The following is a 13,771-nucleotide window of genomic DNA, read 5'->3' as shown; positions in this document are numbered from 1 at the left end:
GGGAGGGACCAGGGGGGCGAGGAGCGGGGAGGAGAGACTGGTCCGGGGCACCCCCCACCCCTGGCTGTCGGCGGGCCACCGGCTGCCTGGTCCGCCAGATGCGCGTCCGGCCCCGGTCGGGAGCCCCAGGCCAGGGGAGGGGCAGCAGCTGGGCTCGAGGCCTGGGCAAACCCTGGGACTAGCACCGGGCTCCTGCCAGAGGGTGACAACCTGCAGGGAAGGACCCCAGGACGGATGGCCCCTGGACTCGGGCCCCCCAGCACATCTCAACACGCGCGCACATCAACTCAGCCGCCACGGGGCCCTTCTGTCCCTGGTCTCACCTGTCCTCGGCACCGCCGCCCATCCAGCGCCCAGCCCCCGGGCTCTCCCACCCCTCAGCCAGGGGAGCCCCCCCCACACCCGGCCCACCTCCTTTGTCTTGGCCTGCTGGTCAAGAGGGCCTCCTGTCCCCCTCCCACCCCTACACACCCCCCATCCTCCCCACGGTCCCAGCACCCTCCTTCCTAATCTTGGGAGGCATCTTGTCTGGCTGAACTGGAGAATTCCGGGATCTAGGCCATACTCCTTAGCAGACAGCCCCGTCCTCCTCGGAGGAGGAGCAGGAGTGAGCCCGAGGAAGGAAAAATGGGGGGCCGCCGGGGGAGGGTTGGCATTGGCAGGAACAGGGTCAGGCCAGGAGGCCCCTAAGGACAGAGACTGTGGGGAGACAGGCTGCGGGGAGAGCGAGGGAACCGGAGCCAGGGCAGAGGAAGAGGGGCCGGCTGAGGTATGCGTGGGGGAGGCTCTCGGCCGTCTCTCCCAAGACAGGGACACATGGGCCTGGTTATTCCTCCTGTCACATGTGGACGGGTAAGAGATGAGAGAGGGAGAGAGGGGGGGCAGGCGAAGGCGGGCACAGAGCCCAGCAGAGGGCCACCTGAGTGAGCCCAGCCTGTGCCCACCATTCACCCAGCCCTCCCCCCGACCCCAGATCCTCACACACTCCCCCCCCACTCCCCGCACCCTGACCCCTGCCGGGGGCGCCCATGCAGGTATGGCCCATGGTCTTCCTGGGCATGTGGTCCTACTCCAGGCTGCCCAGCCAGGGCCCCAGAGGGCCAGGCGGCAGGTGTGGCGTCTGGGCAGAGCGTTCTAGAGCTGTGAGCCCGGCCACTGGCCACCGGCCTGGTGTCTCTTCCCTGGGATGGGAGCGTCCTTCCAGATTCCTCCTGGAGGAAGCCTCCGCTCCCCTCCGCCGGCCTCCTGCAGCAGCCGGGGCCGGCTCTCCGTGGGCTTGGCGTGGCCGCATCCCCCCGTGGAATCCGCCTGGCCATTGTGTGGGTGGAGGCCGGGGGCCCCCACGGGTGGACCCTGGTCCAGCGCGGGTGGGAGGAGAAGGCGTCACTTCCGGGGCCCTCGCCAGTGCCTTGCTGGTTCCCTGCTCTCTGATTGGGCAGAGGCCGCCTGGGCAGGCCACTGACCCCACTGCCGCGCAGGGGCAAGGCCCCAACGCCACACACACCTTCCTCCATCTGCTGCCCCGTGTGCCACACCTGGGGCCCGGAGCCCTTCTCCCCCTGGTAAGTGACCAGCAGGGTCTGGGGTGAAGGGGGAGGGCGGGGAAGGACAGGAAAGAGGACTTGGGCTCTGTGCTGGGGGAGGGGCCGGCCAACTGGAAACCTCCAGGCACTGACCTTTGTCGAGAAGAGTGGAGCCTTCCCAGAAGGGGAGGAGCAGGACCGAGCCTGGGGGAGGGGGTGGGGTGCTGGGTTTTCGGGGACTGTTCACAGACTTGGTGAAAACGGGCACAATCTCGGCTGGCCCTCAGCAAAGGAGAAGTGGACCCATGGGAGAAGGAGACAGGGTGTCTGTCCATTTAAGGCTTCGGGCAGCCAGCCCTGAGCTGGACACAGCCCCAGCCCCCCCTTGTAGCCCTGGTCTCGATTGCCCTGAGAGTGGGCTGCTGCCGGGCTGAGGGGCGCAGGGTCCAGCTCGCCCGGCCCCAGGAGCAGGGGATGGGAGGAGGGCTCCGGCATGTTGACAGACCAACAGGAAATCCCAATATTGAATCAGGTGCAGCCTTCTTTGCACAACTCGCGAGAGGAGGAGGAGGAGGAGGAGGAGGCCATGTAGGGGGTCCCGTGGAGGAAGCGGAAGGGGCCTGCGAAGGGGGAAGGGAGGAAGGTGCCGGCTCCGGGACAACTATGTCGCGTGTCTCTGTTGAGGCTGACCACGTAAGGTGGACATCACATCACTCAGCAGGTGCCCCTCCTGAGCCCCGGGCCTCAGGAAGGAAGTACCAGAACTGTCTGCCCATCTCTTGGCTTTGGAAGACCAGGTACCACAGAACTTGAATGCCAAAAAAAAATGCAGTCTCAGGAGGCTTTGGGGGTGCGGAGGGCTAAGAGGTTCACTTCTCCCCTGCCAACTTCATTTTTTTTTCTTTTTGGGTCACACCCGGCGATGCACAGGGGTTATTCCTGGCTCATTCCTGGCTCATGCACTCAGGAATTACTCCTGGCGGTGCTCGGGGGACCATATGGGATGCTGGGAATTGAACCCGGGTCGGCTGCGTGCAAGGCAAATGCCCTACCCACTGTGCTATCACTCCAGCCCCCATTTTTTTTTATCCCCATCATCCAGGGTCACATTTGCCCGACTTGCTCCGGCCCTCCCCTCCGGGCTACCCCTCGGCCCGCTGAGCACAGTTGCTAGCTCCTCTCCCAGGCCCCACCCCGGTGTTCCGCTCGTTTTCCCAGACGTATGCCATAACGCTTCAATCCTCTATCCCCAGCCCAGACTTCCTCCGGCCAAATGAGCCAGGTGGCCCAGCCTTGGAGGCCGCCAAGAGGCACATCCTTATCCGGCCCCCGCCCCCAGCCCACACTGCATCCGGGCGGGGAGCAGGGCACCAGCAGTGCCAGCTCCAGTTCACAGGGGAGACCCCTGACCTGGAGGGGGCGCGGGGGTGAGGAGGGGGGGTTCAGCCGGTGTCTCGGCAGGTCTAGGCAGGCACTTTCCCCGGCGCCTGTTCCTGTGGGCAGAGCCTTGGCCTTGCAACGCGATCAAATAAATGCTCATTATTCCCGTCCCTTCCAGGATAGATTCCAGACCCTCTTCCTCGGCCCACCTGTGCCCCGGCCCACTCTGCCCCCCAGAGCCAGTGCCCCAGCCGCCTCCATGGCCTCAGGAAGGATTCAGGGGAGAGGCCCCACGCAGGGGGGCCACTCCGAGCACACAGTCTGGCCGGAATGGAGCTGACCGGTGAGAACAGGCAGGAGGGACCCAGGGAGAGAGAAGGGAGCCGAGTGTGGGGTGGGGTGGAGGGGGGTGGGCAGCAGAGCCAGGCTCCCGGCGGCTCCGAAGTCCCCGGGCTTGGGACGGGGGCTCTGCGGCCACCCCAACCTGAGGATGATTCCTCCCTTTTGCATCCCCTCCCGCCTCTAAGAACTGCTCCTCGCGGCCATGCTTCTCCTGACAGCAAGACTCACTCTGGGCCTGCCCGCCCCTCCTGCCTGCGACCCCCGGCTGCTCAACAAGCTTCTTCGCGACGCCCAGGTCCTCCATAGCAGACTGGTGAGCCTCCCCTCTCCCCTCGCCCCTCACGTCTCCTGCGGACTCCCGTGTGCCCTGAGCAGGCGGCCCCATCCCTGGGCCTGTGAGGACCAGGGAGCCTCCGTCCGGCCCTCTTGTCACAGCTCCGGTCTGGACATCGGACATGGAGCCTCCACTGCTCTTCGCTTTTCCTTTCTCTCTCATTTCTGTTTCACCGTGACTGTTCGCGAGGGGGCCAGAGAGAGCGTACAGACGGCAGGGCTGGCCTTGCACACCTCTGACCAGGGCTCAGTCCCCGATACCCTGTATGGTCCCCGAACCCTGCCAAGAGTGGTCCCTGAGTGCAGAGAGAGGGTAAGCCCTGAACACAGATGGGTGTGGCAAAAATAATAATAATAATAATAATAATATATTTAATCTGGCTTGTAAGATGCATTTGTCTCAAATCCTTTGTCACCAATGTTTATCTGAGCTTTGAATCAAAATGATCTTATTTTCTATTCTTTCACAAGATTGCATGCAGTAATTTCTTTTCTTTTTATTTATTTATTTTTTTTATTAGTGAAACACCATGAGGTACAGTTATAGACTTATAAATTTTTCTGCTTGGGTTTCAGTTATACAATGATCAAGTACCCATCCCTCCACCAGTGCCCATCCTCCACCACCACGGGTCCCAGCATACCTCCCATCCCTTATCTCCCCCCCCCGTCCCACCCTGCCTCTGTATAAATATGTGACAGAATTATTCTGCTATGTTACTTTCAATGTTTAGATAATCAATATAGTATTTTTCGGTTTTTACTGTTTTGTTTATATTTAAGAGACATTTTTGTTTTGAAATCTACATTTTTGTTTTGAAATCTACATCTTTGAAGTTGACATATTTACTTTTTTAAAACTTATACATGGAAATAATTTTCTATTCAAATGAAACTATTTTGTAAGTCCATAAATTATAACAATTTATATAGTATATTAAATACTTATTCAAAAATAAAATTTCAGCTACTTTAAAAAATAATAATAATAATATAAATATATGCATATACCGGGGTTGGAGCGATAGATAGCACAGCGGGTAGGGCGTTTGCCTTCCATGCGGCTGACCTGGGTTTAGATTCCTCCGCCCCTCTCGGAGAGCCCGGCAAGCTACCGGGAATATCCTGCCTGCATGGCAGAGCCTGGCAAGCTCCCCATAACATATTCACTGTCACTGTCACTGTCCTCCTGTTGTTCATCAATTTGCTCGAGCGGGCCCAGTAACGTCTCCATTGTGAGACTTTTTGTTACTATGTTTGGCATATCGAACACGTCACGGGTAGCTTGCCAGACTTTGCCTTGCGGGAGAGATACTCTCGGTACCTTGCTGGGCTCTCCGAGAGGGGCGGAGAAATCGAACTTGGGTTGGCCATGTTGGCTGCTTGCAAGGCAAACACCCTACCTGCTGTGCTATCGCTCCAGCCCATGACGTATTCAATATGCCAAAAATAGTAACAACAAGTCTCACAATTTTGTGAGACGTTACTGGTGCCCACTCAAGCCAATCGATGAACAATGGGAGGACAGTGCCACAGTGCTATATACTGGGACTGGAGCCATAGCACAGCAGGCAGGGCATTTGCCTTGCATGCTGCTTACCCGAGTTTGATTCTCAGAATCCCATATGGTCCCTAGAGCACTGCCAGGGGTAATTCCTGAGTACATGAGCACAGGAGTGACCCCTGAGCATCGCCGGGTGTGACCCAAAAAGTAAAAAAAGATATATAAATAATATATATCAATAATACAGTCAGCAAGAGTTTCCTTCGTACAACATTCCGATGCCACACACTTCCCATCAGTGCCCACTTCTTTTCACCAATGTCCCAAGGACACTTCACCCCAGTTCAGCTCAGTTCTGTGAGTTCTGTGGATCAGCTCTGAGGTTCCGTGGCCTACAGCCACTCGTTGTTCCAACTCTGCTTCTCAATACCCCTCTGGGTGGAGGATCTTTCTGTATTTGCTGGTCTTCAGGCCACCCTGCCCTCCCTTCCAGCCCCTCTCTCCCCGCCACCAACACCCCACCCCACCCCCCCACTCCCCCGACACATTAATCTTTCCAACAGAGCCAGTGCCCGGAAGTTAACCCGTTGGCCTCACCTGTCCTGCTGCCCGCTGTGGACTTCAGCTTGGCAGAATGGAAAACCCAGACGGTAAGGAAGCCACCCCTGTCCTCCATTCCCTACACTTCTCCTGAATTCTTCAAATGTTTGGGTTTGGGTTTCAGGTTTGGGGGGCACAGGCAGCAGGCGCTATTCCTGGCTCTCTGCTCAGGAGTGACCCCTGGTGGTGCTGGGGAGAACGTCTGTGATATCCGTGGTTCCAACTGGGGTCAGACGCCGGCGCACCAAGTGCCTTCACCCCGGTCTCCTCTCTCTGGCCGTCTTCACAGGGCCTGAGTTCCCTAAAAGGGTGCCACCTTGAGTTTGGCTAAGCTAACCCAGTCTCCCTTCTAACACGACGCTATCCCATGGACAACTTGCCTCCCCAGTATGTTAAATAGATTTAAGCAGCTGAAAACGTCGTAAAGCTGGACAGAAATCTCTCTCTCTCGTTGCCCTGCTTCTGACCTAGAACCAGGCAGCCTCCTTTTTTTCATTTGTTTTTGTTTTGTTTCCATTCTTGGTTTTGGAGCCACACCCAGCGGTGCACAGCTCTTTCTCCTGGCTCTGTGCTCAGGATTCACTCCTGGCAGAGCACGGAGGACCACATGCAGTGCCAAGGATCAAACTAGTGTTGGCCGCATACACGGCTTACCCAATCCACTATCTCTTCAGCTCGAACCGAATTGCCTTCTTAGGGTGGCACAGAAAAGACTGATCTATTTTCCACACACAACACAGAGACCTGGAAAGCGCAGCTAACTTAACAAATGGCAGAATCAAGACTCAAATTTCGGAGACACGAGGTCAAAAACAAGGTGCAGTTTAACAGAGAGGCACATAAAATTCTCCACGTGGAAAGCAACTGAAGAAAGTCACACTGCCACTCCGGCCATGATGCTCCTGCTTCCCGCCCAGAAAGTTCTAGCCCAAGAACTCACTATGAAGAAAATTTGGGAGGGTTGAGTTGACCCCATTACTGAAGCAGCTATTTTTAAAAGCTAGTGATTCTAGGCAGCTTTAAAGGCTTGGCATTCTCATTGTGGAAATATTCCTATAAAGCTCCATTCTAAGTTGCCCATACTTAAAAGTACAGGCCTGAGACAGGGGATATAGCTCAGTGGTCGAGCACTTGTCTTGTATGGCGCGGGGAGGGGGGGGGGCGGGGGGGGGGAAGAGGGGGCGGCGGGCGGCTGGGTTCAACTCCCAGCATCACTTGGTCTGGGAGAGGCCCAACCCCAAAACAACCCAAAAGAGTAACGGGTTTAGCATTAGATCCCCTCCTTTAAATATGAATAAACTCAGGGCGCTGGAGAGATAGTTCAGTGGGTAGGGTGTTTGCCTGGCTTGCAGCTGACCCAGGTTCAGTCCCCAGCATCCCATATGGCCTCCCGAGCACAGATTCCTGAGTACAGAGTCAGGAGTAACCCCTGAGCATCACTGGGTGTGGCCCCCCAAAACAAAAATACATGAATTTGAATAGACTCAGATTTATTCAGAGGGTCCATACTAAACTAGCTCGCAGGGCCAGAGCAATAGCACAGTGGGTAGAACATTTGCCTTACAAGCAGTTAATCTGGGCTTGATCCCCGACATCCCATATGGTCCCTCAAGCACCACCAGGAGTAATTCCTGAGTGCTGAGCCAGGAGTAATCCCTGGGCATCTCTGTGTAACCAATAAATAAACAAACAAACTAGCTTCGGTTCAGGAGGAAGAAGCTGAACAGATAGAAGCTGGAAAATAAATTGCATGAAGAGGGTGGAACATGGCTCCATAGTACAGCCCTGCATTGATCCCTAGCAACGAAACAACCGAACAAAGACAACATGTTATTTGAGGAGTGGTCTCTTTTTTAGAGCTTAGGCGACTGGGCCAGAGCAATAGCACAGAAGTTAAGGCTCTGGCTTTGCCTGTGGTCAAGCTGGGTTCGAATCCTCAGCGTCACACAGGGTCCCCTTGAGCATCACCAGGAGTCACCCCTGAACCCAGAGCCAAGAGTGAGCCAGGAGCGTAGCTGGGTGTGACGACCCCCCCCCCCATCCAAAACCAAAGCCTAAACACGGCCTGGGGGAAGATGGTGAGAGGTCCAGGAAGCCGCGAGGAAGGCAGTCCTGGGAGAATCCGCTCTTCCACCCCCCAAATATCCCCAGGATTTCCTTTCTCCCCTGCCACGTCGGAAGTCGGACCCCTTAGAGACCTGGGAACGGTCTTTACGACTACTCTCCTCTTCTCTTCTCTACAGCCAGCTTTGAAATAATTATTTGACCCTACGGTTTTACAGCCCAACGAGTAGCCCTTCCAGCTCTAGAATCAAGAGGCCAGATCCACCCTCGGACAGACGTCAGCCTCATGAAGACAGGGAAAAACACAAAAGCCGTGGGGGTTGCCACCGCGTGTCGGAGCAGGCTGGGTTCCGGGACACCGCAGTTGGCCCAGCGGCGGCCGAGGACCAATTGTCGGGAAGCGGGAGGAATTCCTGTGCTGGGTGGGCCCGTGGTCCTGTCCAGTTCCCAGCTCCTATGATTCATCCTGCTGGCGACTCCCGCAGGCTCCCCACCCGCTAGGAGCCCTTTGAAGCAGCTCCGCTTCTCTCTTCCATCTCTGCCAGGAGCAGGCCCGAGCACAGGACGTGCTGGGAGCAGCAGCCTTGCTGCTGGAGGGAGCGGCGGCAGCTCGGGCGCAGCTGGGACCCACCTGCCTCTCATCCCTGCTGGGACAGCTTGCTGGACAGGTCCGCCTTCTGCTCGGGGCCCTGCAGGGCCTGCTTGGAGCCCAGGTAAATGCCCAGCCGGGGGCACCGTGGAAGCGACCCTCCTCTGCAAACGCATCCCCCTTAGAAATTCGGGGGGGCGGGGCTCTGGAGCGATAGCACAGCGGGCAGGGCGTTTGCCTTGCACGCGGTGGACCTGGGTTCGATTCCCTGCATCCCATATGGTCCCCTGAGTACCGCCAGGAGTGATTCCTGAGTGCAGAGCCAGGAGGAACCCCTGAGCATCGCTGGTGTGACCCAAAAAAGGAAAAAAATTTAAAAAAAGGTCTGGAGGGAAGAGAGGGACCTTGCAGGAAGCTGCCAAGGAGTCCTCCCCACCCCCAGCCTCAAGGCCTGCCGGAACCCTGGCTCTCCTGTGTAGACCGAGGCAGATCTGGCCCCGGCCTCTGGCCTCAGGCCCGCCTCTGCCCTCAGCCTCCCCCACAGGGCAGGACCGCAGTCCACCAGGACCCCGGCGCCATCTTCCTGAGTTTCCAGCAGCTGCTCCGAGGCAAGGTGCGTTTTCTGCTACTTGTCGTGGGACCTGCCCTCTGTGCCAGGCGGGCCCTGCCCACCACCGCCCTGCCAAGCGGCCCCTCGCCGGCCCTCGAGCTGAGCCAGCTCCCACAGCGGACTTCTGGGGTGCCGGAGACCAACGCCAGCGTCTCGGTCAGAACTACGGGCTCTGGACTTGGGCCGAGTCTGCGGCTGCTCGGAGCCCCCCTGCCTGTGCTGCTGAACCAGACCTTCCAGGGTCAGGACCAAGGTTCTGGACAGCCCAACTGGACACAGGGACTTCTGAATGGAACTCGTGGATCCTTCCCGGGTCCCTCACCCCGGGTCCTCAGCACCCTGGATGCCCCTCCAGGGGTCTCGGACACTGGCTCCCCACCACCCAGCCTGCAGCCTGGGTCCTCCCCAAGCCAGCCCCCTCCCGGACCGGCCACACTCTCCTCTTCTTGGTCCCCCCGGCCCTCCTCTGGGCCTCACCTCACGGCAGCAGCCCCCCCTCACGTCCAGAATCTGTCTCAGGAAGAGGAAGGGCCAGGGCCACCGGCCCCCGGACCCCTGGCCTCGCCTCCTGTGTGAGTCCCTAACCTGCCCCGGAGGCCCTGAGAAGCAGGGCAGCGATTCCAGAGTCCCTGATGCTTTCACCCGACCCCACAGCCCTGGAGAAAGGGGGTCCACAGGACAGGAAAAGAGGCTCTTTTTTTTTCACTCTCTATAAGAAAACTTCAGAAGCTATTTTTTTAAGCTATCAATAATATTCGCCAGAGCAGCTAGTTTTTCTCTGTCTGTTTTCTGCGCAAATGCACAGCTCTGGATTCCCTGCGGTGCCCTTGCTCTGAGATCCTGCAAAGGCCTGCCCCGGCCTGGCCTCTGGGCAGAGACCAAAAGGAACCTTATGTCAGCAGAAAAAAAAAAAAAAAGAACTGTGGCTCTCTCCTCAGCACAAAGGTTCATCTCCTGCCCCCACCACTTTCTTTCTTAAGGGGACGCTCCTTCTCTTAGGAAATCCTGACTCTTGAGAACTGAGAGAGAAGCTGGCTGTCCTCTGCAACAGCTGAGTACTGAGCTCACACAAAGAGTGATACCGTAGTATGGAGGGCATTGGCCTTGCATGCAATCAACCCGGGTTCGATCCCGGGCACCCCATTGTGGTCCCCCGAGCACCACCAGGAGCACAGAGCCAGGAGTAACCCCTGAGTATTGCTGAGCGTTCCCTTCCCCTCCCCCCCCCCAAAAAAAAGAACAGGACTAAGGAGAGTGCTCAAAGGACCAGAGCACAGGCTTTCCTGAGTAGGAGGCCCCGGCTGGATCCCCAGTACCGCATGGTACCCTGATCACTGCCCCAAGCGGCTCCCCAAGCACAGGCCTGTGTGTGGTCCAAAATCAAACAAACAAACAAAAAAGCCAGTGTCGCAGGGACTGGAGAAACAGTACAGCAGCGAAGGTCTTGCATGCAGCTGACCCAGCTTTGATCCCCAAGCACAGAGCCAGGAATGGTCCAAAAAAACTCAAAACAGGGCAAGGGACATGGCTCAGTAGCAGAGCATTGCCTTACATGTAGGAGGCCCTGGGTTCGAACCCAGCATCACCAAAAAAAGAAAGGGAAGAAAAGGGAGCTGGAGAGATAAGTACAGCGAGTGGGGCACTTGCCTTGCACGCTGCCAACCTGGGTTCAATCCCAGGCACCCCATGCAGTTCCCCAAGAACCGCCAGGAGTAATTTCTGAGTGCAGAGCCAGGAATAACGCCCTGAGCATCGCCAGGTGTGGCCCCGAAACAAAACCAAAACCAAAACCAAAAGGAATGAGAACATCCCAAAAGGTGCCTGAAAAGCAAGATGTTCTTCTTCGGGGAGGGGTTGGTAGTAATAGGCCTCCCTGTTCCTTGAGAAAAGGGGGAAAAAATCACCAGGCTAACAGGAAACCTTGGAGCGCCTTGCACCCCAGGTAAGGCTGTGCAGACCCGAGAGCTGAGAGTTGGCTGCCGCAGCTGAGCAAATAGCAAGGCTTGAGGGGCTTGGCAGGAAGCTGCCACGGGTGCGGGTTCCTGCCTCCCTCCTGTGGAGGGCGGGGGAAGTGCAGGAAGTGCCCGGCGCTGTCTCCCGGGGCTCAAACAGCAGGAGTGCCGAGCCGGCAGGTGGTGAAAGGCTCAGAGTGTCTCTCGGGTGGCCTGGGGAACCACCGCCAGCCCTCCTAGAGAGCCGTGGGCAAGCAGTCGGAATTAGGGGTGGATCTGGGCCATTAAAAGCCACCAGGATGCTTAGGAAGAGGTTGATACTGTCCCCATCCCAAAACCCTACTGCAAAGATCAGCACTAGGGTGCAAAGACAGTCTAGCAGGCAGGGCTCTCGCTTTGCCCCCGGTTCCATCCACAGCATCCTGGTGTGCTCCTCCCCCACCCCCCACCCCCCCTAAAAGAGATCAGTACTAGCTAAGGAAAACTCAGGGGGCTGGAGCAATAGCACAGCGGGTAGGGCGTTTGCCTTGCACGCGGCCAACCCGGGTTCGATTCTCAGCATCCCACATGGTCCTCTGAGCACCGCCAGGGGTAATTCCTGAGCGCAGAGCCAGGAGTAACCCCTGTGCATTGCCGGGTGTGACCCAAAAAAAAAAAAAAAAAGAAACTCAGGAACTCAGGAAGCTCTCCCCTCTCCACCTCCTACTCCCTAAAACAGAGGGATGGCAACCGCGTAGGCAGTGGCACCCGGAACCCAGAGTCCCAGAGAGCCCCACAAATACCCAGGATCACGGAAAGCTTCCAGAACTAGTAAGCCGGAATGGCGGGACTATGCTGGGACCCTCATGTCGACGAGCTCTTGGGGGTTCACACCACTCCATAAGGTGGATGATAGCAGCTCAGTTTTCAACACAAAATCACAGAGTCCCCCCCCCCCCCCCCCAGCCCTGCGCTTCTGGAACACACGTTCCTGGTCGGGGCATGTCGTTCAATGGGCCATTGTGTGATTTCACATGTTGGGAAAGACTGCCAAGTCGCAGGGGAGCCAACACATCCACACTCGAGTTCCTCGCGGGGGCGACCCAGTGTAGACACCTGCAGGGTCCCCTCTGTCCCCAGTCTGGACACAACGGTTGCCACGCAAGAGGAAGCCACCAATGCACAAAGCTCAAATGTATTCTCCAGCCTTCCGCCGGGGGTCAGTGTCTTCATGGAAGAGAATTCGTTCATCCACACTACAAATTCCAGCGAGTAGTCAAGGCGATGGTGAGTGGAAATTGTGATTTACTAAATTACCAAAGTAGGTCAAAGCTAATGATCAAATGAAATACTTGATGGCATACAAAAAAGCCAGCAGCTGAGACAAGATATGCCAAGGGGACTAAAGACACGAAGGAAGGATTTGGGGCATGGTCAGATGAGAGACAAGGACGGTCAAACGGCAAGGATGTTGCCAGAAAACGCTGGTCTTCCCACATTGGCATTTGACTTACTGAGCAGCCAATGTAAATACAGGCGTCTTAGTATGTGCCAATCAAACTCTTGTCTGCTGATTCTGCCCCTTCCCCCTCAGGAAAAAAAAAAAAAAAGGTAACAACCCAATTCTTATTTTCATCTTGCTGTTGGCCAGGTGTACCTTCTGCTTTCTCACATGAACCAGAATCATCCGAAAGCAACCCTACAAATGCTATTAATGAGGTGTTTTCACTCCCATTAAACATGGCAACTCCGAGCCCCACTCCCAAATGACTTCGTGGGATTCCAGAGAACTTCATCCCAACCCCCACTGCACCTCCTATTGGCCTCATCTTCCCCCATCCCCCAGGGAGGCAAAAGAAACACCTCTCCCTCCCCCCTGCAGGGCCCATTGATATTTCCCCAAATACTATTTCTAACACCCCTTGTAAAGACCTGAAAATGACAGGAAAGGAAATGCCCCCAGGCATCCCAGCAGGATTCCGGGGGCCCAGGGCAAAACCAAGACATCAAAAGAGACTTTTTAAAACACTGTGGGGGGGGGAGTTGGGTCACACCTGTGCTCAGGGATCTCTGCCTCCCAGTGTTCAGAGGACCATATGCAGTGCCAGAGATTGAACCCGGGTCAGCAGTATGTAGAACGAACAAGCACCTGAGCTCCTGTACTCTCTCCAGCCCCGGTTTTTGTTTTATTACTGACTGTATTGACACAGAGGGAGGCAGAGACGGGACCAGACCCGAACTCCAGGATGCCAAGGATGTACACTCCAGTCCTTTAAATCAACTCTGGGGCCCAACCCAAAAGACCTGTATGGGGGCTACACTGAGTGGTGCCTGGGGGACCATATGAACCTGGGCCTCCTACATACAAGCATGCAGTCAGCCCACTATCTATCTCTCCAGCCCCCAGAGACATGACTTTTTGGGGATGGGTTGGGGGGTGAAGGGGAGGTCATATTCCATTTGCTCAAGGGACATTTGTGGTACTGGGGATCATGCTGGGGTCAACTGCACACAAGGTTAGTGCCTTATCCCCTGTGCTATGTCTCTGGCGCACTTCGGTTGTCTTAGAGGGAGGCAGGTGGCACTACACCTGGCAGTGTTCATGGGCCACTCCAGGCTCTGTGCTCAGGGTCACTCCTGGAGGTGTTCACTGGTGTTCACCCTGTGGTGCCAGGGGGAATTGTTTGGTTTGGGGACCACACCTGGCAGTGCTCAGGGATCACTCCTAGCCGGGCAGAAGGGGCCATAAGCAGTGCTGGGCCAATGAATCCAGAGAGGCTGCATCCAAGGCAAGTACCTTACCCACTGTCCCATCGCTCCGGCCCCAACCACCAGGGTTCGAAGCCAGGCCTTCTGGGTAAAAAGCACGTGTTCCGCCTGTTGATCTTCCTCCCC

The 13,771-nt window shown here is 56.7% G+C and overlaps 1 protein-coding gene across 3 annotated transcripts; it reads left to right on the top strand.

Moving 5' to 3' along the window:
* The first annotated feature begins 3,083 nt into the window (after positions 1-3,083).
* On the top strand, positions 3,084-9,699 carry THPO (thrombopoietin). Of its 3 annotated transcripts, none has more exons than XM_056121795.1 (5): positions 3,084-3,246; positions 3,431-3,558; positions 5,646-5,732; positions 8,292-8,459; positions 8,880-9,699. In XM_056121795.1, exons 1-5 carry the CDS (start codon positions 3,234-3,236, stop codon positions 9,519-9,521), a joined length of 1,038 nt encoding a protein of 345 aa, XP_055977770.1. In that variant the 5' UTR covers positions 3,084-3,233; the 3' UTR covers positions 9,522-9,699. The 3 variants fall into 3 exon arrangements, with proteins under 3 accessions (XP_055977770.1, XP_055977769.1, XP_055977771.1); XM_056121794.1 differs by having other exon boundaries at positions 8,868-9,699; XM_056121796.1 differs by lacking the exon at positions 5,646-5,732 and having other exon boundaries at positions 8,868-9,699.
* The last annotated feature ends 4,072 nt before the right edge of the window (positions 9,700-13,771 follow it).

This window comes from Sorex fumeus, unplaced genomic scaffold (assembly GCF_029834395.1).
Source record: "Sorex fumeus unplaced genomic scaffold, SorFum_2.1 ptg000044l, whole genome shotgun sequence".
In the NCBI taxonomy this organism is placed as follows: Eukaryota; Metazoa; Chordata; class Mammalia; order Eulipotyphla; family Soricidae; genus Sorex; species Sorex fumeus.
Note: the sequence above shows the minus strand (reverse complement) of the source record. Positions and strands in the feature narration are given on the sequence as shown.

Coding starts and splice junctions, on each gene's coding strand:
- THPO (XM_056121794.1), top strand. Junction 3,559..5,645: donor AGGTCCTCCATAGCAGACTG/GTGAGCCTCCCC, acceptor TCTTTCCAACAG/AGCCAGTGCCCGGAAGTTAA. Junction 8,460..8,867: donor AGGGCCTGCTTGGAGCCCAG/GTAAATGCCCAG, acceptor CTCTGCCCTCAG/CCTCCCCCACAGGGCAGGAC.